This window comes from Papilio polytes, unplaced genomic scaffold, assembly GCF_000836215.1.
Source record: "Papilio polytes unplaced genomic scaffold, Ppol_1.0 DF824382.1, whole genome shotgun sequence".
Classification (NCBI taxonomy): Eukaryota; Metazoa; Arthropoda; class Insecta; order Lepidoptera; family Papilionidae; genus Papilio; species Papilio polytes.
This window is the reverse complement of record NW_013524822.1, coordinates 145,229-170,087: the sequence shown is the minus strand read 5'-3', so window position 1 is coordinate 170,087 and position 24,859 is coordinate 145,229. Positions and strand designations below refer to the sequence as shown.

The window sequence follows — 24,859 nt, the reverse complement described above, 5'->3', positions numbered from 1 at the left end:
ATCTCACCTGCATAAAACAACTTTAGTCGAATCATTATTTAAAATTGAAAGGACACTAAGTAAAAACATTTTATTCTTAAGAGTCCATTCTACATTAACATTTTCCCAAAAGAATTATTAGCATGGAAAATAAAACAAAACAAATCAATCCAATGTCTTTATGTTCACTTAGTTAGCAATGCTGAAAATAATTAACTGGATATAAATGCTGCAAATTAATAATTTTTGACATTAGATAATTGCAACATATACAATGTTTATATATAACAATTACACTCATATGAATTACAATTTATTTTAAGATTTAAATGTCTTCCTTATCTTCTTTTTATTAGGTTTAGGTTTTTCAACATTACTTGGAGAAGTTAATGCCTTATTAATGGAATAAGCATACAAACTCGCATTAATCTTTTTAAGGTGATTCAATTCTTCTTTAAGCAATTTCTTTTCTTTGTTAACATCTGTTTCTGCTTTCTTTGTGGGTTCTACAATTTCCAAACTTTTTTCTTGATATTCTGGCCAAAAGTTGATTTTTTTGTCAACTAAAATTTCCAACTCTGTAATATCATCATTGTCTCTTTCTAATGTTCGTTCTAAGCTATGTAAAATAACTTTAGGCTTAAAATCCTGTGTGTATATTGCTGGGCGATTAAGTGTAAAGAAAGCATTTGTAATTGGGCCTTTATGCATTATTGTTCTTATAGGCTGTCTACTTCTTATATGCCATAAAATGAGTTGTTTATCATTTGATGCTGACATTAATGTTTCACCATCGAGAGAAACAGATAAACAAGTTACCACATCATTATGACTAGAAAAAATATGACTATTTTTGTCAGTCACCAACGTCTCCTTATATCTAACCGGATTTGTTAGGCTAAATTGATAAATATCTCCTTTCATAGTTCCAATAAACACATTTAACTCCAACACATCCAATTCAATACTTGATAATGGTATATCAAATACTAAATTCAATAACATTTCTCCAGTAGTAAGATCATAAATCATGCAAGATCTGTCGCTAGAAATTGTGTATAGACGTCCTAGCATGCCCATTTTGCTAAGACAAAAATCTATAACAGGTAATGAATGATCTGAAAATATGTAAACTGGGTCATGTTGGCCAGCATGAGTCTGGGTGACCAACTCCACTTCAGGGTGTGTGGCGATAGCAGCCAACGACCATACCATTACCATTCCATCTCCGGCGGCGGACACAAAATACCGGCCGCAACTTGTAAACTTTATCAAATTCACCTTCTGGTAATGTCGATTTAATATTGTTAATAAACTACCAGACGCAATTTGCCAAACATATATCTTCTCGTCGATTCCTGCAGCACAAAACGATCCATCTTTTGTAATAGCGAAGGCATTAGCTTTACCCGGCAGAACGAAACGCATGCCTTGCACAGTTTGATGCGAGTTCAATGGCCAAACGTGGAGAATGGGTTTAGCTTTCTCAACAGCAACAAGGTAATCGTTGTCGATAAAAGAAAGTGTCTTCAATTCAGCAGTTCCACCACCCTTGTAAGTCATCAGACTTGTACCATTGTGAGGATCCCAAACACAGCATGTCCACATAGTATTATTAGAATCACTAGTTACTAAAACTTCTAGTAAATTAGACATCTTATAATGTTTTTCTTATAATTGAATTTAAAAAATAAACCATGTGCCTATTACAATCAATACAATTTCAATTGTTAATTTTTAAATTGACATTAAATTTGACTTTCATAGACAATTCGTAAATTAAAATTAAAATCTTGTAGTAATTTGTTGCCAGTTTAGAACAATTTAAAGAGTTGTCTGACAATGATTTCTTCGACTGGAATGTAAACAAAAAAAATGTTATAAAATGTTACGTATGACAGAATGCTTGCATTTAAAAAAATAATAATACTCCGGAAGCATTTTGAAAATGTGCACTCAATAAAAAAAGTTCACGTTGCCATACTCTGTTATTAATCGTTGGTTGGTGGGTTTCACATATTTGGTTGAACAATTTAACCAATCAATGAAACCTCTAACACAATTTTATTGGTGGATGCACAACGTAGTTAGATTTTGACAAGTATTGTGAAGTTCTGTCGTCGGTGTTTAAAATTGTCGGTGATTTTGTTGTTTTTTTCTTGTTGTTACACAGTATTTTTACTCTCCAGCGACATGTTTAAGAAGTAAGTAAAAAAATGAATTTTAATAAATTGATTTCTAAAATCTTGTACAATGAAATAATAAGTTCTAGGTTATGTAGATTCGTGTTTTATGTCAAATAACTTATTGACGTAACAAAAACGCACAATCAGTCAGCCAATCACGAACGAGTTAATAGGTCTTGTCAAACTTTTGTTGCCAGTATTAATAATTAGGGATGTGTATTTCAATTATAGCTATTGTAATTAATTTAATTCATTAATATTAAATAAATTAATGCTCGTCTTACAAAATAATCTTAATAAATAATTATGGTTTAATTTTTCAAGCATATTTCAACATTTGACATAAAATGTTTGCGTTTTTTTTCCCTAAAGTGCCCTTTACGAAGTATCTTTATGTTAATTTTTGAATTATTATTACATATTACTGGTTTTAAACATATGGAAAATCGTATAAACATTAACATTACATAATATTTATTAGTTGATTCAGTTGAAAAGTTTATAACTGCCTCGTCAATTTGCGTTGATAAAGGTACGTCACTATGATGTGGTGCCACGACAAAGGATTGCAAAAATACTCCAATCCAAATGCGTTTGTTTGAGAGAGACAGATATATGTAGGAATAGGAACGAACATGGTGATTGCTTTTGCTTTTGGTCGACTCTTCGACAGTTCTTTCCAGCTGGTCTAAATTGATTGTTGTTTTACCGTAACGTTACGATTTTTTGCTATAAAATTTATATTCGTATAAGTGAATTCCTACTGTTAGATTTTTTATAATCCGTTTGTTGAAAACACAAAAGACATTGTGTGTTTGTGTTCCGTGACGTAACTGGATTTCACTCGAACCGAATAACTGTTCCTTCGCTTACGAAGGTCGTATCGGATGCGAAAGCTCTTCGCATAGCCGATTGCGTACGACGCAAAGATGTGGGAAGTGGACTCTGACACGGGGTCCCACAGCGCTTCGTCGGATGGCTTACGGCGACGGCAAGGATGGGACCCCGAGGCCGAGAGTCTCGCTTCTCAAATGGACGAGCTCGACGAGGTACTCGCCGAGGAAGAAGAAGGATGTCCATTGCCGTCTACGCCCGAAGATCAACATCTGTTAGACGCGGAAATGGCTGAAGTTTTAAAAGCTGGCGTGCTATCGGACGAAATTGATCTCGGAGCTCTAGCGCACAATGCGGCGGAGCAAGCTGAGGAGTTTGTTCGCAAGGTGTGGGAAGCCTCGTGGAACGTGTGCCACTTCCGTCATTTACCGCGGTGGCTTCAGGACAACGACTATTTGCACAAAGGACACCGACCGCCGCTACCCTCCTTCAGTGCATGTTTTGCGTCGATTTTCCGTATCCACACCGAAACCGGCAACATTTGGACCCACCTGCTCGGATGTGTAGCGTTCATTGGCGTTGCAATATATTTCCTTACACGCCCGTCCATAGAGATACAGATGCAAGAGAAAATGATCTTTGGTGTGTTCTTTATTGGTGCTATAGTGTGTTTGGGTTTTTCGTTTGCATATCACACTTTGTACTGTCACTCGGAGATGGTGGGCAAGTTGTTCTCCAAGCTGGACTACTGTGGGATAGCATTGCTGATTATGGGTTCATTTGTTCCATGGCTGTACTATAGTTTCTACTGTCATTACAGACCGAAAATCATTTACTTATCTGTTGTGGTTGTGTTAGGAGTACTGTCTATTATAGTTTCATTATGGGATAGATTCTCTGAACCCCGCTTGAGACCTCTGAGAGCAGGAGTGTTCATGGGCTTTGGCCTTTCAGGGATTGTGCCAGCAATTCACTATGGAATAACAGAAGGTTGGTTCAGCCAGGTCAGTAAGGCATCTTTAGGATGGCTGGTCCTTATGGGCTTGCTCTACATTCTAGGAGCAATGTTTTATGCATTGAGAGTGCCAGAACGTTGGTTCCCTGGCAAATGTGACATTTGGTTCCAGTCTCACCAAATTTTTCATGTGCTGGTCATTGTGGCAGCTTTTGTACATTACCATGGTATCAGTGAGCTAGCATCATACCGTGTGACAGTTGGAGAATGTTCAATGCCCCCCTCATCTATTGCATTCTAGCCCCGTACCTCACCAATTGTGATAGTAGACCATAGATAATGTTTAAGTAGAATACAGATAATCAATAGTTTCATTGTCCTTTTTTCACAACACTAAATTACTTTTATACTTTTTCAATGTACACTTGTTTATGTTTAAATTTTCTTATTTATTATCTGGGTAGTTGGGAAAAGTAATGCACACTTTAAAAGCAGTGAAACTGTTGGTTTGATGTTTTGAAATGAATCAAAGACCATGGGCAAATTTGGGGTTGTATAAGACTTAGCAAAATATCCAACTTTTTATTTATTTGTTTATTTTAGAAAGAAAGTAGGTTATATTAGTTGGAATCCTCTTTTATAGATTTGCACACTAATTCAGACCACATATTTTGTTCCTCTCTTATTTTATAAAGATTTTTATTAACATATAGTACTTAATTGTTTTTTTCTAGTTACTATCTATTTAAATTACACTCAAAACTTTTCAATTTGTTTCCTACATTGGAAAATGTTGAATTTTATAAATCTTAAATGTTATTTCAGACTAATTATTCAAATTAACTATTTATTATTGAAATGTGAACATTTTCTTTTAAATCCTTGACTTGTATTGAAAAGAACTTATTTCAGCCTTTAATACATTTTTTGAAATCGTAAAATGTCTGCAGAATAATTGGTATCACTGAATTATGATGTCATGCCAACACTAATTTGTATAGACAATCCTAGCATCAATTATGTCATCTGCATTGTCTATTGTGTAATTTTTACTAGTTTGATTCTGTTGAAATGTCATCCTTTTTGATTTTTCATCCAATTTTTTAATGATTATTTTGCACTCTACTAATAATTACAAATGATACTAAGTAATTTTTAATGTAATTTAATGAACAGTAAGCAATTTTTATACAATAATATTAGTTTTTTTATACATTCCGCCACATTGATGGAATAATCTGTCGATGTGTTGAAATTTTTATTTACAGTAAATTTTGATGCAAACATTCTTAATGTGATGTTCAACTGACATTGTTCTATGGTCTGTATTAGTATTAAAAGTAAAATTAAAAAGTATATTCTAAATTATAAGTGTTCAATAATTAATATTTTACGAGAAAAATGGATAAAATTGTGATGGTACTTATTTATGAATTGAACACAGAGATACAATGTATTGATATAAATAGAAAGGAATTACTATTTTCATTGCATTAAAAAGATTAGATTTAAATTAGATTTATGTTTTCTTTTTGCACTTAATCTAGATACATTGATTTTGATTTTTTTCTTAGCATTAAATGTAATTGTTGTAATATTGGCATATCAAAATTCAGTATGTTGGTACAATTGTGTTTTGGATTCAACTGGCAATGGAAGACAATGTCACAAATTTACTGGAATTTTCAATTTATTGTTCATCATTTTTGTCTTCAATCAATTCCAACAAGATTTTAATGGTTTGATTATGATGTACAATAGATATGTCATTAAAATGAATTGAAAATAACATGACAGTAAAAACAAGACTTCTGTTTGTTGTCATTAAAACAATGTAATTATCTGTTTTGAATGTTTGCTTAATATTTGTTAATTGTTTTCTTTTTTAAAGATGAAAATATGATATTGCAATAAAGAATAAGAATTTATCCATGTGTTTAATTATTTTTGAATGTTTATTATCGTTTATGTTTATAGTGTGCCAGTAGTACTTCTAGTATAAGAAAAAAAAAATGCATGCAATTTCAATTACAATACTTTTCTCAATCTACCTACATTTAAAATGACTGAATTTTCTGTTGGTTAATTTTTTAGTATGCCAACTTAAAACTTGTAATCAAAACCAGGTCATGCAGTTTAATCGTTTATCATGCAATAGCCGGATGGCATATACTAGTGTTGCAATTACCGCGTTGTAAGCCTATGGTACCAAGTATCGATCGATTTCCTACGACCTTGCCTGCCACCCTCTGACGTTGACGATGCGAAAATATCTATAAATATAAGTCCCTTATGACCGGTTTCCCAGCTACGTTGAACTAATCGTTAGTATTTTTGATTCGATAACTTTATAACTACTTAAGTTTTACTTCGTTGAAACGTAGGTCAATTTAACGCTAAAGAATCAATAGGTAATCTAACTAATATTATAAATGCGAAAGTTTAGATGGATGTTTGAGTTTGACCCTAAATGGCTGAACGGATCTCGATTAAATTTGGCATAGATGTAGACGATAGTCTGGAAGAATACATAGGCTACTTACTTATTTCCACGCGGACAGAGTCGCGGGCGAAAGCTAGTGACAAAATAAATGGAACTTCAGAAACCCAGCTTTAGTGATGTGAAATGCTTTTAGTACATTTTCATTTAAATTAAAAATCTAAGCTGTTAAAAAAAAGCCAATACAGGGCTTTTATTATTGTCAATTTTGAAGCTGCTTTCTTCTGATAAGTTATATCAAATTCATCTTCTATCTTCAGTCGTTTACCTAACATATAAACCTGACCAAAAATCATTTATTAGATAAAAAAGCTCACTAATCGTCTTATGTTTATTTATAATGACGAAACGACGGTTTTATTCTATACTTATTCAGATTAGATAAGAATAAATTGTAGATTATAACGATTCTAAACACGTGCAAAATAAAAAATCCTCACGATAAAAGGTAGTTCTAACATAAAAAGAGTTTAATTGAAAAAAATAAAGTTCAGTGAAAAATGTCTAAATTTGCTGTTTTTGTTTAAAAGAATATTGATTGAAAATGTTCCTTCACAGACATCAATCAGGCTCGACTTGTCACTTAATGGTTCCAAAGTTGATAAGGGTTTGACCACTTGGGTCACCTTGGTATGACCTTGGTAAAATTAATATTTTTAATGGTTTTGATCTCAGATAAATGCATGTATTGTGTAAACATTATGTTTTAACGAGGAAATGAACAACATTATTAAAATACATTCAATTATAGACCTTAATGCAATTGATTAAGAGTGAATATTGACAATGTTAATGATAAGATATCTTATTCTTGAACATTTTATCTATTTGGAACAAATTATGACGAAATGAGAAATAATTCCTGCCTCAGCAATGTAGATCGATTTTGGTTTTAAAACTCTCAGTATTACAGTCCATTTCTCTTTGTTGCCATTCTTATGGGGCTGCTGCACTCTAGAATCTATACACTGTTTTTAGTAGACCTTTCGTGTAAATTTAAATAGTATCCAAGGTTCTTTCTACCGCGAGGAAAGCTTAGAATCAATGTATGAAATAGAACATGAATCGATTAAAATGTCGCAAAGTCGCGTGCAACTGTGCTGAAATTTTACAGTTGTGGTATTAGAACGGTTAAATTTAAATGGGTTTTTAGAGCAATGGTATTGTCACAAATGTGTATTAATTCTTCGTTACATTTGTTTAAATATTTTCCCTTTCTGTGATTAAAACTAACCAAGGGCGTATTAGTTGAATATAAGAGCACTTCTATGTTTTCGCCACTCAGGTTTTAAACACTTATGAAATGTCTAGACTGTTCGAGCCTTAACGAATGAAACAGCATAAAAAGTATTAAATTAAATCTTTATTTGTATTACTAATGTTTAATTTTCTTTTTAAATGTTTGGGATGATATCATTTAGGAAGTAGGAAGTAAATATTAAAAGTTGCGTTGATTTAACGCGTAACCTATTGCATAACTTTAGTTTTGAGGTTAAATATTTCGCAAACAACTTTAACCGCGGAAGGAAATGTTAATATTAATCTGTGATCCTTGAGAAGTGTGCTTGTTATGTGAATAAGAAAATGTAATAATAAAATCTTATTAAAACACGTATGTAAAATAACTCCAACCTAACGCCTAAATTCAAACCTCACTTGAAATACATGGCGGCCATTACTGTAATAATTTTATATCTGGAAAGTTTTAAATTTTGGAAATTGAGAAACAGAATTTAATTAAATTGTATATCGATAACTAAATATATAGTAACTTGCGCGATTATTTTTCCCGAAATGTCTTGGAATTTAAGAGTTTTTAGGTCGAAATATGCGGCGTATTCATGGTTTACCAAATTCAAACTTGCATTTTGAACAAGGAACTCCAATTGTAACTATAAAAAAAAACTATAAATCAGTCGCCATGATGACGTGGGCTTTTAGTGTTTCATAGATAACGAATATAGTTCATGAGCGTCGCTATGTGGGGAAAATAGATAAATTCCGTATATTAATGTAACTTAAAATTGGGCTGATGCCAAAAGATTAATAGAGTTATCTCAAAAATAATAGTCCAATATCCATTTCCAACGGCTATAATCAATTCGAAAAAAATATACCGGGAATGCATAAGGTTAATAAAACTAAGACTGTTTAAAGAAATAGAATTGTTATTAATTTCGAGATAAGAATCCTTGATGACTAGAGTATCAAATTCTTATGAGAACCGAAATTTAAATTTAAATTTTCTGTTCTAACAATTTCGTCTGTGGGCGTAGAATATTACCAAAATCCAAGATTCCAGTATAGGAAGAAGACATGTGTCCTTCATTTACTACCGGTTATTTCCGGTGGTAAAATTAATTTTAACTAATAGATCAGAATTCAAGGTTATTAATACGTTGTACGGAAGCGGAAATGTATGTTGTTTTGGATATTATTTAATTATCATTTATTAACGTTAATCTCATACTATTGGTGTCGCTCGGGCAGGGAGGGGTAGTTGGTGGGCATTTTTCATTGTTTATATGTATTACTAGCTGTTCTTTCCGTGCGACTTCATCCGCATGAAATAATGAAAATTTTATTTTATTGTTTACATTTGTCAAATTATCAATTGCAAATGTCAAAATGACATGACAAACTTGCTTCCTTGATGTTGGCAGCAACTTATAGCCTCTTTCTCACATTAGGGTTTTTATCCAAAATATTTACCCCCTAAGGTTAATGGCGTTAAAATACATGGTCTAAAGCGTGACGTAAGTGTAGGGCTTTTTATTAAAAGAAGAATTACTCAAAAATATGCTGTAATTGCTGACATCATAGGCAACAAAGAAGTGTGTGTTTACGCTTTATTATTATAGTATAGAGTATAGATGGCAAGAATATATAATTTGAGTTCGCTGGGTTGCGGATTATTTTTATTAGTAACAATAGCAAGCCAAGGTATAAAACGATATTGATTTTCACGGCTTCAGAAATATCTAACCTAGTTCGGGCTAATGAATATTAAAAAGCATTCAGGCTTCCGTATTTTATTAGCAGAAATAGTTTTATTTTCAAAACTTCTAATGTTGCATTTTATGATGTAGGTTGCAAAAAATTAGTGGTCGTAACGGAACGCAAATATTTAAAAAAAAAATTGGAACAAGTAGGTTATAAAATGTTCCGCCAGTATTAGTTACCTACCCTTCAAAATAGGTTCAGCTATTCCGAAGATTACCTCTGATTAAAGAAATCTGAAATTTTCTTTTGATATTACAAACAGACACTCCAATTTTATTACATGTATAGATTTCACACATCTTTCTGTCCTTATCCTACTTCCGTAGGCTTTCCTCCTCCGTCCATCACTTCCTATATAACAATATATCCTATATACATAACAATGTATAACGGTTTATTTCAAAGAATGTCAGAAGAATTAGTCGTTTCTATATTTGTTTTGGCAATAGTTGGGAAACCCCACACAATATTTTATGATGGTAAATTATCCAAGTTTATGTCAATAAAATAATTTTAATGACAACGAGAGTTGGCAACCCTGAGATCGTTTCGCATGCGGATGTGGGCCGGAGGGACGAGGCCAGGACAGATTATATCATATCCGAATCATTGCGTATTGCGATTGTGATCTGAACGATATAATATTAAACCCCATTTTAACTTCTGGCACATTAATGCTGGGTTTCTGAAGTTTCCATTTAATTTGTAAAGATGTAAGTGATTCATTAGTGTTACCTTGTTGGGTTGACCTGTTTTAACGGAGTTCAAGTTACGTAGTTCGGAAACGCACCTCATGAAGTTATTGAACCAAAAAAAGTAACGAATGGTTAAACGTAGCTAAGAAACCGGTTATCAGTCGGTCATACTCATGTTAAAAAAACATATTATGCTTTTTAATTCAGTAAAAGTCCTTAGGTCTTTGATTTAAAGTCAAATGGTATTAAAATTGAAGGGAGGGTATCATATTCAAACTATAGTTTAAAATGTAGCACAGTTTTTTGTAGTGTAATGTAATTTATCTTGCAATGTACGGTATTGCACGCTTTCTCTAACGTGGACAAACACGGTGTTATGACAGCAAGCGATTATCTCTTGTGCCGCTTTCGTCGACAGATATGTATGTAATACGATTGCATTTTAAATTTTTTAGACTTGTATATCAGAGAATTGGAATATCTAAAAAAAATCCTAGAATTAGGTATCTCATTGTAAAGTAGGTAGTTCGTTATTTAATTTCAGCCTTTTTTCTTCTATTTCATTACTAATTTCGACAACTATATTGACTCCCGTACAAAGAGTCTATTAATGTAACCATTAAGTAACCTTAAGCAGTCTATCTACGATAAGGAAGACTTTTATCGACCAAGCGATCCTAAGTTCGGCACTTACCAAACAAAATTAAGTTGTCTTAATTATAGGGTATATTGAAAAATTTACTGTAATAACTACCTACCATAGACGCATTAGTCTACGAATAAACTTGTATAATCTAGATAGGGGGACTAAGACGTATTAAGGTATCAAGTTTCCAGTGCTATGTTTGTCGCTTGCTGGCGTCCGGTGCGGGGTTTGTGGAAGCGATTATGATCGTATATCCTCTCGGAGATTTATTAGTGTCATCCTATCTGTGACCTTGTAGATAAAGTTACTTGTAAACTGTTTTATTATCTGGGCTTGTAAGGTATTGAGAGTAAAAAAAAAATAGTTCGTCAATGCGATAATACTGGCTGAAATGAAAATATGTTCAAAGAGTAAATGGACATTTTTAATCTATGATTAAAATGTTTGCAGTATTCAACTTTTTTAGATACAGTTTTATAAATATTGTTCAAGTCGGTTTGGTAATTTCGCCTTTAGTTCAAGTTTTTAGTTACTGTTAATTATCAGCAACATAACACCAGTTGTAATTGTACTTAATCTTGATTTATGTTGGCTTAAATTGTTTGATTATTTTTTTTGTATCTATTGTATAAAAATATTCATATCAGTTCCGGGTATGTGAGTATCTAGTTTTAACAGGAAAATAACGATGTAGATACGAGTACATATAGTCTGTTAATGTTATCTGGCCACAAACCATTTTCTTAATATTCCAAGCAAAGATATGTATTTAGTGACATTGTACTTCGCCAAAAACCTTAATCATTTTGCTAAAACTTGTTTTTATTCGGCCGGTTAATTTCATTGACAGTTTGACCTTCAGACTTATCGGTTAATTGTATTTCCTGTATTTATAAACATTTGTAAATGAGATAATGAAATTTTAAAAGTAAATACCGGGGTTAAGTTGTATTTTTAACTGATTTCCTAATAGACGTACGTTTTCAATTCGTCTGTATATTTTTAATGTGCTTTGGTGCTTATTTTCATTATTTTTTTTAGATTTTTATATCACGTTTAATCATACTAATATTATAAATGCGAAAGTTTAGATGGATGGATGGATGTTTGTTAGAGTTTGTAACCTAAACGGCTTAACGAATTTCGATGAAATTTGGCATAGACGTAAAGGATAGTCTGGAAAGCATAGGCTACTCACTTTCCTTATTTTTAATTCCACGCGGAGGCAGTCGTGGGCGAAAGCTAGTTATGTAATAAAGAAGAAAAAACATACAGACGAATTGAGTACCTCCTTCTTTTGGGAAATCGGTCAAAAATATTTAGAATACTACGCAATTGGATATTATGTTGTCATATTATTTCAGTCTGCATAAACAAGACGATAAATCCAGATGGCCATGTCTGTTTATAGCAAGGCGTCTATGTGAATGTTTAGATTGATTAGTTTGTTGTAAACAAATTTGTTAGTTACTATGAGTGTCCGCAGCCAAAAAATCTTTACAAAAACATGTTGTTCTCTCTTGTTTTTCAAGATAAAGAAAGGGATGGCATTATTTTTTCTTGCATTTCGTCAGGAAATAATTCATTGTATTGGCTTTATATCGAATAAAAGTATAGGGCGTAGAGTTGACTCGCGTAACACTTGTTTATATTTGGTGTTCTCTAAATGACCTCTAAGGAAAACCAGTCATTACAGTTTAACCCATAGAATAACATTTGAGTCATGTACCGTATTGTAATTAAACCATTGGCAAATTACGATTTCAGCTAAGGGCCTGTCTCACCACTAGCTGATAGAGGCTCAGATGGCTTAAAAATGACGTCACTGTCATAAGTTAATAAAATCCGATATTTCCATCATATGTTTTGCACATTGGATTATCAGATAATTTACAATTTAGTGGGACAGGTCCTTAATCTCATAAATGCCAAAATACTTTTTCTCAACAATAACTGCCGAACTTTTCTCCGAATTTTTACAAATTTCGTAATAGACCCCCATGTATGGAATTTTATATTTGTTATTTTTATTTAATTCAGCCTTTCAATAGAAACGAGGTATAGTAATATTTCGTAATTTACGATGAATTCATTCACCTCATGTTAACGACCTACTCACAATTCTATTCTTCATATAACCATCAATCAAAATTGCGTTTCATTTAAAAAACAGTATTCATTTATGGCCGTGTCTGTGTACCGTTAAAATAACTGAAACACCGTTAACCGTCGCTAACAATTCATGGAAATATGGAGTCAAAATGGACGGTCAACTGTTGACTGTGTTTAAATGCAATAATGAATTCACGGCATTGCGTTAAGTTTTTTCTGGAATGCATACTAATAAATGCATGCACAGAAAAAACTGGTTTCGAATTTACGCAGCTCTTTAAAATTTAATTACTGTCAATGCTTCATATAAAAACCGACTAGCAATTTTACGTAAGTAGATAAGGTACCAAGTAATAGCCAAATGACAATCCATAGACTCTGCCTACATCTGAATACCTTGTCCATGTTTTGTTATCTCATGAACTTGCACCGGTGCCAAGTGGACTTTGTCCCCGATCTGAGATGTCGTTAACATAGGTCATCGCTAATTGGACAGTTTGTTGATTAAATTGACGGTCATTATTTTATCAATTCATGTACTGAAATAGGTTAATATTATACTAAAGCATTCAAGTATTTAATTTGTTCTATTCTGTAGTTTCATCAGTTTTTTTTGGCTTAATTATACTTTTTTTAATTGTTAATAGTTAAACTTTTCCACTCCTTATAAACGCCATTTATGGCCGGTTTCCAAGCTACATTTAACCATGGTTTGTGATTTTGGTTCCATAAATTCATGAAATATCTTTCTGACCTACGTTACTTGAGTTTTGCTTTACACTAATGATTCATTAGGTAATCTATCAGTAATACTAATAGTATTAAGGGGAAAGATTTGTATTTTTGTAAGTATTGAAATAACTCAAAAACTACTGGTACGAATTTTAAAATTCTTTTACCGTTATAAAGGTAATATATCTGTGAAAAACATAGGCTGTTTTTTTATTACTAGTAATTTCACGCGGGCAAAGTCGTGTGCAACAGCTAGTGATTAAAAAAGTGGAAACTTCAGCTACCAAGAATTAATGGCACTAATACTAAAACTCTTTAGGTTAATCGATTAGGTTCAAGGGCATCATGATGTCTAGGCAATTTTACGTCGGGACTATATTTTGTGTAGGTATATGTATGTACACTCCTAGTAGAAACGTACTCTCACTTACTTCTTGTAACGTGATCAACTTTATAATTTTTTTAATAAGGATTAGTATCACATTGGCATATTTTTTGGCTTTAAATATGTCTATTTTATTTCGAGTTACGCATCTTTGGCGAGAATGCGTTCGCCCGACGAAAAAAAAAGTCTATTTCGGCCAGGCCTCCGCGACATAACATAAATAGATTGTAGGAATTTTCTACATGGCCATGGATTTTGGTTTTTAGGTTAATTCGTTTTGTAGACTAAAATATCCCTAACTATGAGGCACACGATATACTAAGAAGCATATATTCTTCGTTTTTATGACGTATTTATGCTGAGTTTCTAAAGCTTCCATTTATTTTATCATTACCTAGTGATTCGCTAGTGTTAGGGTAACCTAAGTTGAAATGGAATAAAACTCAAGTTACGTAGTTCGGAATCTCATTTTATGAATTTATCGAACTATGAACACTATCGAATGGTTAAAAGTAACTGGAAAACCGCCTTTGAGTATATCTGCTTGAAGAAAACATGCTTATCGTTATCAGAGTAAGAGAAATTTCCACCCGAGGTCAACACTTTCAGTCTGGGTCTTAGTATAATTTTATGTAAGCTAGTTATGTAACATGGGAATTTGACCTCTAAGTGGATTTACTTAAGAGCATTAATCATTAAGCATACAACAGAAATTACGTAAAAAGGAAAATTATGTATTACTCATTACATCTTAATATAAATTGTAGCTGGGAATCCAACGTCTTCTATATTGTTTCTTTTCCTTTTATGTAAACTGATTCATTTAAAACCATCTCTATATTATTAAGACGACAAATTATTGTAAACACATGTAGATTTTTGCACAATCGAATTAATTTATTCATCACTAGGTTTTGCTCGCGACTTTGTCTGCATGCACTTAAAAAATAATAACGGAAAGAATTTTGAAGATCATACAAATATAAATTTCTAAGGTAAATACAAATCTTTCCTTTTTTATAATATTAGTATAGATAGCATAGAAGTATAGACTAGACAGCTCTAAGTCAAAGTAAAATATAGATTAGGTACTCATTGTATTTCGTCTTTATGGTAATGCGAAACGATCTTATTGACAAAACTTAAATACAGTTTGCGTTTTCTTAAGACTTGTATGTCATTTATTTGCCCTTGCTGTGCCGCTAGACTGTGACTAGTTACATCTATATTATAATCGACCAAGAAAGTGGAATGAACTCTGTTCTAGACGTACTAGAAAACTCTGCGAAACTCTGTTCATGTCAATACATGTTAATTGTTGCAGGAATAGATTAAAAAAATGTATTATGTATGTAAACTGCGTTCATGTCAATAAATTCAATGTTTTATAAATTAAAAATAGTATATTTGTTAGACTACTCTTATAACACAAATAAGGGACCAGTGGGCCAGGGTGCTGGACAGAAAGTTGCGCCAAAGCGAAAAACTCTCCCCCCTAAAAGTATGGTAAAAAGGGGACACTAGAAACCTCGCCGATGTCGCTACTAGCATTAGAACTGTTACTGTGCGCAATAATATGAATCAAATACGCCAAACTAAGAGGTTATATTTTTTAACTTTACAGCGGGCACCTTTGACTAAATTACCGCACAGCTGTTGAGTGATTGTCGATTGTTTTGTAATTCAACTGTTTAGTTGCACGACTAAAAATCGAGTGGTCCTCCATATAAGTTCATAGGTATCAAAGTGTGACTAAACAGTTGTGCGACAGTTTTGTTTGAGGTGTGCGCACGCTATTACAGAGGGACATGGGACTGAAACACTTTCATTCCTGAAATGTTAATAAACGACGTAATATCAGCTTTATTGACGTGATCAATACCATTGTTGGCTTGTGCTTCTTTTACATTGTTACAGCTATTACGTGTTGACATTTCTGTGGAAAGCATTCCTTTGGGATGGTTTTAACGATTGCTGGCGTGAAAAGGTTTTTTTATAGCAACTGCTTACTTATCAGGAGTGTTAGAACCGCCTACTATCGATGGAAATAAATCTTTTTAGTATCTATTCTTATCACTTACCTAGTTTTATTATGTTACCTATTATATTGGCTATTGTTTGATGTTATGCAAGTATCATAAAAATGTATAACGTTAGTAGTTTTTGAGGTTTGCAATTAAAATAATGTTTAACATTATTATTTCTTTATTTACTCTACATTGAATAGTGTGAATGGTGTTAAGTCAATTTCTGTTAGTAGTATACAAAGCAAAGCGGTAATGTATACTGATTTATATGATAAAACCGGGAAAATGTTATATAGAAAAACGTGACTTGGCGATCACGTGTCTCCTAGCGGCGTTCAGCGTGTCGCTGGAGTCTAGGGTTGCTGCATAACGAAGTCATATTTTTAACTTTGTTACTTTTAGACAATAATTGTAATAGCGTAATTAATTTCAATATTCAAGCCACCAACTACCGCCAGAATGGCGCGCTTATACCTCAATACGTCTGAATGACATTGACAGCTGTTATAGGGACGGGACGTATATGCCAATGATCTAGTGTTGCGCCAATCCTCCAGCGCAGTACTGATTTTCTTCTTAACAGTACATATACAGAAAGCCATTGTCCTTAGTCAGTATCTTTGTTTAGGAGATTGGGTTAATTTATATATTTCCAAAGGAGATTAGCGTCACCAACATGTTAATGTGGAAAGCTAAAGTCATAAATGGCGCCACATGCGTTATTTTTCGTTCCTATTTTCAGAAGTACTAGTGGGATGTTTAACAACGGTAAAAAACGTTTTAGTGTAATCGTATCGTTGTGTTCATACATTTTTGTCAGCCCTAATGCCTTATCTATATGCACGCGCCGTTACGGTGTTGTGTCGAAATAAAACGAACTCCAATCTGCGTAATGTTTGTAATTATTGTGAACGAAATATTTACATAATATCACTGTACAATATTTTTTTTTTGGGAAAACAATGGTAGTTATACAAGCAAGCAATCTCTCTAAAACATAATAAAAGGCAGGGTGCATTTTCTTATGTTTTCACCTTCACCTGGGGACGCCCATGGACAGATGTATTTTTATTAGAAAAAAAACAAGGAGCGAATGAAACTATAAGACCAAGTATCATCAAGGTATCCATAATTTATTTAAATATCCCATGCTATCCGAAAATTTAGATTTTTGCATTCGGATAGTTAAAACTCTCAAAGCGGCGTCTGAATTGGGAATGTCAAACTTTGCTTAAAAAATGTATATTCACTAGCTGTTGTCCGCGATCCCGTCCAAAAAAAACAGTTATAAGCTTATGTGTTCTTCCAGACTATGCTCTACATCTCTGTCAAATTTCATAGACATCCGTTTAGGTGTTTAGGAAATACCTTCTACAAACATCCATCCATCTAAACTTTGACATTTATAATGTTAGTAAGTTAGACAAGTGAATTACGCAATTTCATTTTTTCTGTAAAAATAGTTTAAAATCACGCAGACTTTAAAGAGTTTTATAAAACTCATTGTAATTAACAGCATTAAACTGACTACAGGTTTGTGTGAGTTTTTCTCAAACTGTTTAAAGTGCAAGGTTTTTTTATGACGTCGAAACAGGTCTTGTAAGCGTCTTCGTATTTATCTCAAAACTCAAATAATTTTAACCAGAATGTACGAAAAACATCTCTTTGTTGAAGTGTTGTTTTAAAATATGGCTTAAGAATTAATTACTAGTTTTTATCGACAGTATTTTACGCCTTTAATGTATTTTTCATTGCAATACCTTACAGTTGCATTGCCTTTTGTAACATTTTGTGCAATTAAAGGATGTTTCATAAAAATCTACAAGCCCATTTTAATTGGTCATTAATGTTCTTTGTTTTTAAATACTTTTTTTATTAAGACCACCAATAAATGAAAAATAGTAATGGGTAATAGCGATTAAAATGCCTCTTCTTTTTTAATTTTTATTTTATACACTGTATATGTTTATTATTATCACTGGCCAGTTGCTAAGTTTCCGACTCAAGAAAGTTGTAGGACAACTTTTACATTGTGTGCGTAGTTGCTAGTAAATGTCGAAACACAAATCCTGTTTCTTACAATGTTGGTCAAGGGATATTGACCGAAATATTTAAAACTCTATTTGGTTAATTAATGTATATTGTATATTTTATTACTTTTTACAAACTTGAGTTACGATAATAAAAGTTATACCGTGGGTTTTATTGCCAAAATTCATATAGACATATTGTGGTTTCTGTTTCTTTGATGCAAATGAGTGAGACGACAATGTATATTTATAGGATTGGACCGTCAGTGAAAACCTACTACTATTGGCAATAAATCCACAAGAATCGTGACTGAAACACATTCCGACTGTGATAAGCGTCGCACCTGAAATAAATCTGTTTCTACTAGCGATTAAGGTTTTTTGAACTTAAGCTATCGGTTTTTTCTGTTTACTTTATGGTCTGTGTTTACAAGTAATAACAGTAAATGTCATACATTTTAATTTAGTTTAAACTAAAGAAAAAGGGCTAAATTCTGTCACTTAAAGCTTGTAGGACTGTGTCAAAAAGGACCATCGCCAATAAACATACTCACAGACATCTTGAGGAATTCGGTTACAAAATGTTAACACCATAGCATCTTGAACATGTGTTAATAGCCATAATGTAATGTGAATTACGTCATAATTTACCTTGACCCGTTAATACTATTGTATTACATTTGTCACGTGTCCAACAAGGCCGCTCTCTGAAGCCATTGCATGCACGTGAGCTGCTTGCAATGCTAACGAATAAATGTATACACGCACTTTCTAGCAATAGATACAGTGTCCATATATCAACATTTTACGGACAAGTCATAAACACACACGCTACAAACTGTATTGCGTTTAAATGAGTCGTAACCCTTCCATCTGTCACCCAGCAATGCAAAATATGCACTTGCAGCTAAAATAAAATTAAACCTAAGTTCAATCATGCAAAGTTTAATTTTATTAGAGACTAGCTGTTGCTCGCGACTTCGCCCGCGTTAAATTAAAATATATAGCCTATGTTACTCGCTCATAACGTATCTTTTGAAATCGGCCAAGTATATTTGGGTTGTTACAATACATAAAAAAAGTCTTTCCTCTTTATAATATTAGTGTAGATATAAATAAAAAATCTGCTGTACCCTCCGGCCCGGTCTGTCTAAACGGTTCTTAAGCCGCCATAAAGATAAAATTTTGTAATGGCTATGTGATAATTAAGTAAAATCACCTTTCAGATGCGTAAGGTATTTTACCAAGACTATGTGTTACAAAGCATGTCTATTTTCGAAGTGTATTTAAAAAAAAACTCGTGTGATGTGTGGTCACTCTAGTTGGCAACTCAATTGGATGTACTAAGCGACCGCCCACACAGCATTTGCTTCAGTACTCCTAACACGTTTTAATCACTCTGAACGGTTCTATACTTTAATACATGGAATACATTCCAAGAAGCCTTTAAAATTTCACTCTTCACGTTGTTATAGTCTACTTAATGTAAATGTGAAGGGGATGTGTCATTAGTATGCGAAAGGTTTCGACATCTTTGTCCTTTAGAATGGAATCCATATTCCATTAAGTACTTGCTAAATATTCTTTGACGTCTAAAAACTTAATTTACGTTAGCATTTCATCGAACATCACTAGTAAATGTTTTTTTTTTTAAACTAATATGATTAGTTGAAGAAGTTTTACTAGCAAAATAATACACTAAAAATACATAACACTTACTGACTACAATAATTATTTCATTAGACAATGTTAAAGATGAACAAAGTTCTGGAAAAACAATGGCATAGTTTCTTTACACAGGATATTCTTTGACCTTTTTTTGGTATCGGGGGAGAAGAATATTCTTTGACCTAACCTTTCTATGTATCTTCTACAGTACTGCTACAGTACTTACGTTCTTCAGAGCCTGTTCCAAATTGTAAATTGTCTAACAATCCAACGTGTAAAATATGTGTTGAAAGTATCGGATTTTATTACCTTATCTGACAGTGACGTCATTTTTAAGCTATCTGAGCCTCTATCACACAATCGCGGGACAGTGTATTTAAAAATGATATCTCAATTTCAGATTCGACGAGAAGGAGAGCATATCGGGAGTGCAGCAGTTGAAGTCCTCGGTGCAGAAGGGCATACGAGCTCGTCTGCTTGAGTTATACCCTCATCTTGAGAACCATATTGACCAAGTGCTGCCCAAGAAGGACACATTTAGGATTGTTAAATGGTACTTATATTGTGAATTTGATGCAATACGAACGCCATTAAATTGCGCAAGGTCACGCCAAGGGTAATAGCTGGAGTGTTTTTACGAAATTGGTTTAGAAATTATATCCGTAGTAGAACCAAAGTAATATTTCCCGAAGAAATGCAAGCATTTTGTATCCCAACGATTCAAATTGTTATTCGGCTGATTTTCATTTGTTCTCAAGAAGGTTGTGATGATTCTCAAATTGTGGAAATATAAATTAGACTTTATTATATAGTAGCTGTTGCTCGCGACTTCGTTCGGAATTAAATAAAAGTAAAAATACAGCCTATGTTACTGAGATAACAGAGCTTTTTAATGGTGCAGGGATTATTGAAATCGGCCCATTAGTTATTTCAATATATACAAAAATACAAATCTTTCCTCTTTATAATATTAGCATAGATAGGTATATATTATCGCAATTATAAAATACTATTTTAATGTTTCCAGCCATGACCATATCGAGATCATGGTGAACAGCGCGGGCGAGCTGCTATTCTTCCGTCACCGAGAGGGACCGTGGATGCCCACTTTGAGGTTATTGCACAAATGTAAGAAGAAATGTACTCAATAAAGATGTTAAGCTATTGCCATTATATCAGTAAAAATAAAATCGTCACTTTGAGAATATACTTCTTAAGACGCTCACTTGATCTTACCAAGTAGGTGAAAATGTTTCGTAAGGATCAGAAAAACTTAAGTTTAAGTATTCAGTGGTAATAAAGATAACGAATTACGTTTAACACTTTTCTAGAGATGATATTTTTTTCTTACTACAATAAAAAAAACATTCTATTTCCAGATCCATTCTTTCTGCCGATGCAGCAAGTTGATAAAGGCGCGATCCGCTTCGTGCTCAGTGGTGCCAACATTATGTGCCCCGGACTGACGTCACCAGGGGCCCGCATGTCCTCCGTGGATAAGGGACAAGCGGTAGCTGTAATGGCTGAAGGGAAACAGCACGCGCTGGCTGTTGGGATGACGTCATTGTCTACAGATGATATGTAAGACAGAATTCATCGTAAACATCGTCCTTAAAGTTTTTTAAATCATAAATAAACCAGCGCTTGATCATGATTCCACCTAAGTTGTTAACCGTCCAATGTAATCCTTTAAGATCGTGCACACACCTGAAACTAAATTATCGCACAACTTGTGCGATTGTCGATTGTTTAGCAGCCAATTCAACTGTTTAGTTTAGACTAAACAGTTGTGAGGTACTTAATAAATAAAAAAATAAAATAAATAAAACACTATTTATTGACCAAAAAGAAAAATTAAAAGAACATAACTCACAATTATTAATGAAATAAAAATAAAGATACAAACTCTTGGTCAAAAGGGAAAGGCTCAGCTGATGCGGCCTCCAGCTTGTCACTGAAGGTCGCGCTGGTTTTCAGCATAAGTCAAAGGTGTGCACCCTCTAAGTGCTGAAACGATATATTTCGTTCTCCATATATCTAGTGAATTAAATGGATTTAATTTGGAACAGATTCTTTGGCAACTAGAACAGAATTCCAAAATTCTAGTTAGCCACCTTTAGTTCCACAAGCAATAATCTCTTTTAGACACTTAAGTTGTATGCTATGGTGAAATTACAAGTTGTACTATCATATTGTGGTAGCAGTAATAAGTTTCATTGTCTAAATCCCCTTCATTAATAAGCTCTTTGAGGTTATGTTTTTTGTTTTCAGAGCCAAAGTGAATAAAGGCGTCGGAATCGAGAACTTCCATTACCTGAACGATGGCCTGTGGCAGATGAAGCCCGTCAAATAAATTACCATTTACTAAAACAACGCACATAATATTATTAAGCTTCTCTAATAAACGTGTTCTAAATTAATGATCTGTTTTAATTTACCCAAAATGTGGAATATTTGAACTTAATATGACTGTAGACATTCTCTACACTAGGGAAAGAAATGAAAATATTTGTCAAACCCTTGTAATCAAAACGATTGCCTTAAGCAAAATCGAATATTACAGAATCTTATTTCTGCATTCTTCATATACTTTCATTTGTTCAGTTCAATACGCATGAAATATAATTCTACACTTACCATATTAACGAATTAGTTTTAGCAAAGCATATTATTTCATATATCAGATCAAATCAAATAACAAGTAACTTTTGTTTTAAAGTTTCCCGCGAAATGAAAATGAAAACGAAACGTTTCATTTCACACAGAGTAACATGTCACTTTTGGTGTTAAAACATAAAATGTAATTTTGATCAATGAAAGTTTATCCAATAAAATTACATAGTTTTACAAATAAAGGCAAAAAACTTCCACGGTTTATCCTGTGGCAAATTATTTCCTTGAAATGTCATTTTGGACTTTGCTTTTAGTTTTGTGAGTGTGAAGCATAAGTTCAGTTAAGATTAGCCAACAAGTCGACAGCGAATAGAATTCCGGAACGGAACGGATGTTGTTGTAAAGATGGCGACAGCGATTGTTAGTTCGGCTCGCAAGGGTAAATAAAATATTTTTAATACGTGTTTCTTACTTAAAAAATTAATTATATTGTATACCTATAATACTCTTGCAAGTTTTTGTTACTAAGTTGAGGTTAGTTAAAGTTATATTTAACTTTAACACTAACTTATCGTCAGCTGTTTGTGGAGTTAAAACTTAAAACTTTATTTTTATTTTAGAATATGGCTTTAAATTATTTAAATAGTTTCCATTATAAGAGAGTTTGCGTATCGATATATTCATTAGAACACTTACGCAATGTCATAATAAATATCAAAGTTCAAAGTTCATTGATTGGTCCAATGTTTTTATTTTTGTTTTTCGCTAATTTTTTTTATTTTCCAGTGGGGAGGCTAACAAATGCAGCCAGGAGGTTGTATTCAGATGTTTATCCAAAAATAACCACCCACTATACAGTATACCCCCGTGATAAAGACCCAAGATGGAAAGGTGAGTGATAAATTCTAAATTGAGATAACGCTATTTTACCAACATGATTAAATTAATCAACGTCACAGCACCATATCTTTGTTTGTGTTTTAAATTAAACATTTGCCGTTCAACTCTTTTAAAATTTATTTTCACTGTTAAACTTTCTCAATAATGTCAAGGTTAGTTAAAATAAATGTATACATTTATATCAAGTGTCTATAACAATAATATTAACTAATCTGATATAAAGTATAACAGGAAAATAGTAGTAAAAGTTAGTAAGATTTGTAATGTTTTGTTGTAGATGTAAATATGGAGAGAGTGGCAGAAGAGACAGATATCCTCATTATTGGTGGAGGGCCAGCTGGAATGGCAGCTGCAATCAGAGCGAGACAGATAGCAGAAGAAAAGGGGGCTGTAAGTAACATTAGTGTTTTAAATAGTTAAAAATGTGCAAATCAATATTGAAATATTATCCATAAAAAGCTTATTACAGATTGTTTGCAATAAACATATCAAAATATGTTCATTCACTCTATTTTAATGATAGTTTCCCCCATTCTTAAAAAAAATTGATTTTTTTATGAATTCTGATTTATCTTTTTATCTAATAACTAGCTGTTCCTGTGCGGCTTCATCCACATGAAATTATGAAAATTCTATTTTATTGTTTACACTTGTCAAATTATCAATAGCAAATGTCAAAATGATATGACATGACATGACAAACCTTAGCAATCTTTCTTTCTTGATGTTGGCAGCTACTTTTGGTCTCTTTCCCACATTAGGGTTTTTATCCAAAATATTTACCCCCTAAGTTTAAGGGCGTAAAAATATATAGCCTAAAGCATGACTTAAGTGTAGGGCTTTTTATTAAAAAAGGGTTATTCGAAAATATGCTGTGATTGCTGACATTTTAGGCGACAAAGAAGTGTGTGTTTACGCTTTATTATATTAGTATAGATATTTTTGCTGGCAATAAAAATATCCTGTATCATCTCATATTTCAGGAAGTAAGAGTAACCTTGTTAGAAAAGGCAGCTGAAATTGGTGGGCATATATTGTCAGGAGCCTGCGTTGACCCTATAGCATTAAATGAACTTATCCCCGATTGGAAAGAGAAGGGTGCACCTTTTAACACACCAGTCACTTCCGATAAATTTGGCTTACTTACAAAGAGTGGTAGAATTCCATTGCCAGTTTTCCCAGGTATGTTTTTAGTTATAATTTAAATTTAAAACAATCAGGTTAATTTTTAGGACACAGTGTAAGTCAAATTTAATAGGAATTAGAAATGATTTGAAAACCTTTAAGTTACAAATCTTTATAATGCTGTGATTATAGAATTATGATGATGAAAAATTGATATGTTTTTGACATTAATTTAAATGTTGAGATATTCTAAAATATATGCCTAGAAAATAAACTATATTGTAAGCAATGAAATGTATCATCATCCACTTGCCTTTACCCCTTATGGAGGGTTGGCACAGTATGTGCTGCTCTTCCATACATCTCTATCAGCCATATGTTCTCTACTTTTGTAGCCATCCACATTCAGTTTTAATACTTTGGTTTATGTCCCCGTCATTTGTCACATAAAATGTCCATACCATGTGAT

The 24,859-nt window shown here is 32.9% G+C and overlaps 4 protein-coding genes across 4 annotated transcripts in view; 3 read left to right on the top strand and 1 right to left on the bottom strand.

Moving 5' to 3' along the window:
• Positions 1 to 144: 144 nt before the first annotated feature.
• LOC106111389 (WD repeat-containing protein 18) lies at positions 145 to 1,736 on the bottom strand. Its single transcript, XM_013293456.1, has one exon. It carries the CDS (start codon positions 1,633 to 1,635, stop codon positions 298 to 300), a length of 1,338 nt encoding a protein of 445 aa, XP_013148910.1. The 5' UTR covers positions 1,636 to 1,736; the 3' UTR covers positions 145 to 297.
• Positions 1,737 to 1,976: 240 nt separating this feature from the next.
• On the top strand, positions 1,977 to 22,172 carry LOC106111405 (malignant T-cell-amplified sequence 1 homolog). Its single transcript, XM_013293480.1, has 5 exons — positions 1,977 to 2,183; positions 20,153 to 20,305; positions 20,780 to 20,880; positions 21,132 to 21,333; positions 22,024 to 22,172. Exons 1-5 carry the CDS (start codon positions 2,173 to 2,175, stop codon positions 22,103 to 22,105), a joined length of 549 nt encoding a protein of 182 aa, XP_013148934.1. The 5' UTR covers positions 1,977 to 2,172; the 3' UTR covers positions 22,106 to 22,172.
• On the top strand, positions 2,773 to 4,711 carry LOC106111397 (adiponectin receptor protein). Its single transcript, XM_013293467.1, has one exon. The coding sequence runs from the start codon at positions 3,095 to 3,097 to the stop codon at positions 4,253 to 4,255; it is 1,161 nt and encodes a 386-aa protein (XP_013148921.1). The 5' UTR covers positions 2,773 to 3,094; the 3' UTR covers positions 4,256 to 4,711.
• A 529-nt stretch (positions 22,173 to 22,701) lies between the features above and the next one.
• The window catches only part of LOC106111059 (electron transfer flavoprotein-ubiquinone oxidoreductase, mitochondrial), an 11,110-nt gene continuing 8,952 nt past the window's right edge, over positions 22,702 to 24,859 (top strand). The window contains exons 1-5 of the mRNA XM_013293028.1: positions 22,702 to 22,804; positions 23,152 to 23,256; positions 23,543 to 23,655; positions 24,249 to 24,447; positions 24,498 to 24,505. Of these exons, the coding sequence (XP_013148482.1) occupies positions 22,771 to 22,804; positions 23,152 to 23,256; positions 23,543 to 23,655; positions 24,249 to 24,447; positions 24,498 to 24,505 (459 nt within the window). The 5' untranslated portion in view covers positions 22,702 to 22,770. The remainder of the gene's footprint in view (positions 22,805 to 23,151; positions 23,257 to 23,542; positions 23,656 to 24,248; positions 24,448 to 24,497; positions 24,506 to 24,859) is intronic.

Excerpts from the sequence above, each read along its gene's own strand:
- LOC106111397 (XM_013293467.1), top strand. The coding sequence starts at position 3,095 with ATGTGGGAAGTGGACTCTGACACGGGGTCCCACAGCGCTTCGTCGGAT.
- LOC106111389 (XM_013293456.1), bottom strand. The coding sequence starts at position 1,635 with ATGTCTAATTTACTAGAAGTTTTAGTAACTAGTGATTCTAATAATACT.
- LOC106111405 (XM_013293480.1), top strand. Across the intron at positions 20,306-20,779 it reads ACATTTAGGATTGTTAAATG|CCATGACCATATCGAGATCA; the intron begins GTACTTATATTG and ends TAATGTTTCCAG. Across the intron at positions 20,881-21,131 it reads TTTGAGGTTATTGCACAAAT|ATCCATTCTTTCTGCCGATG; the intron begins GTAAGAAGAAAT and ends TTCTATTTCCAG.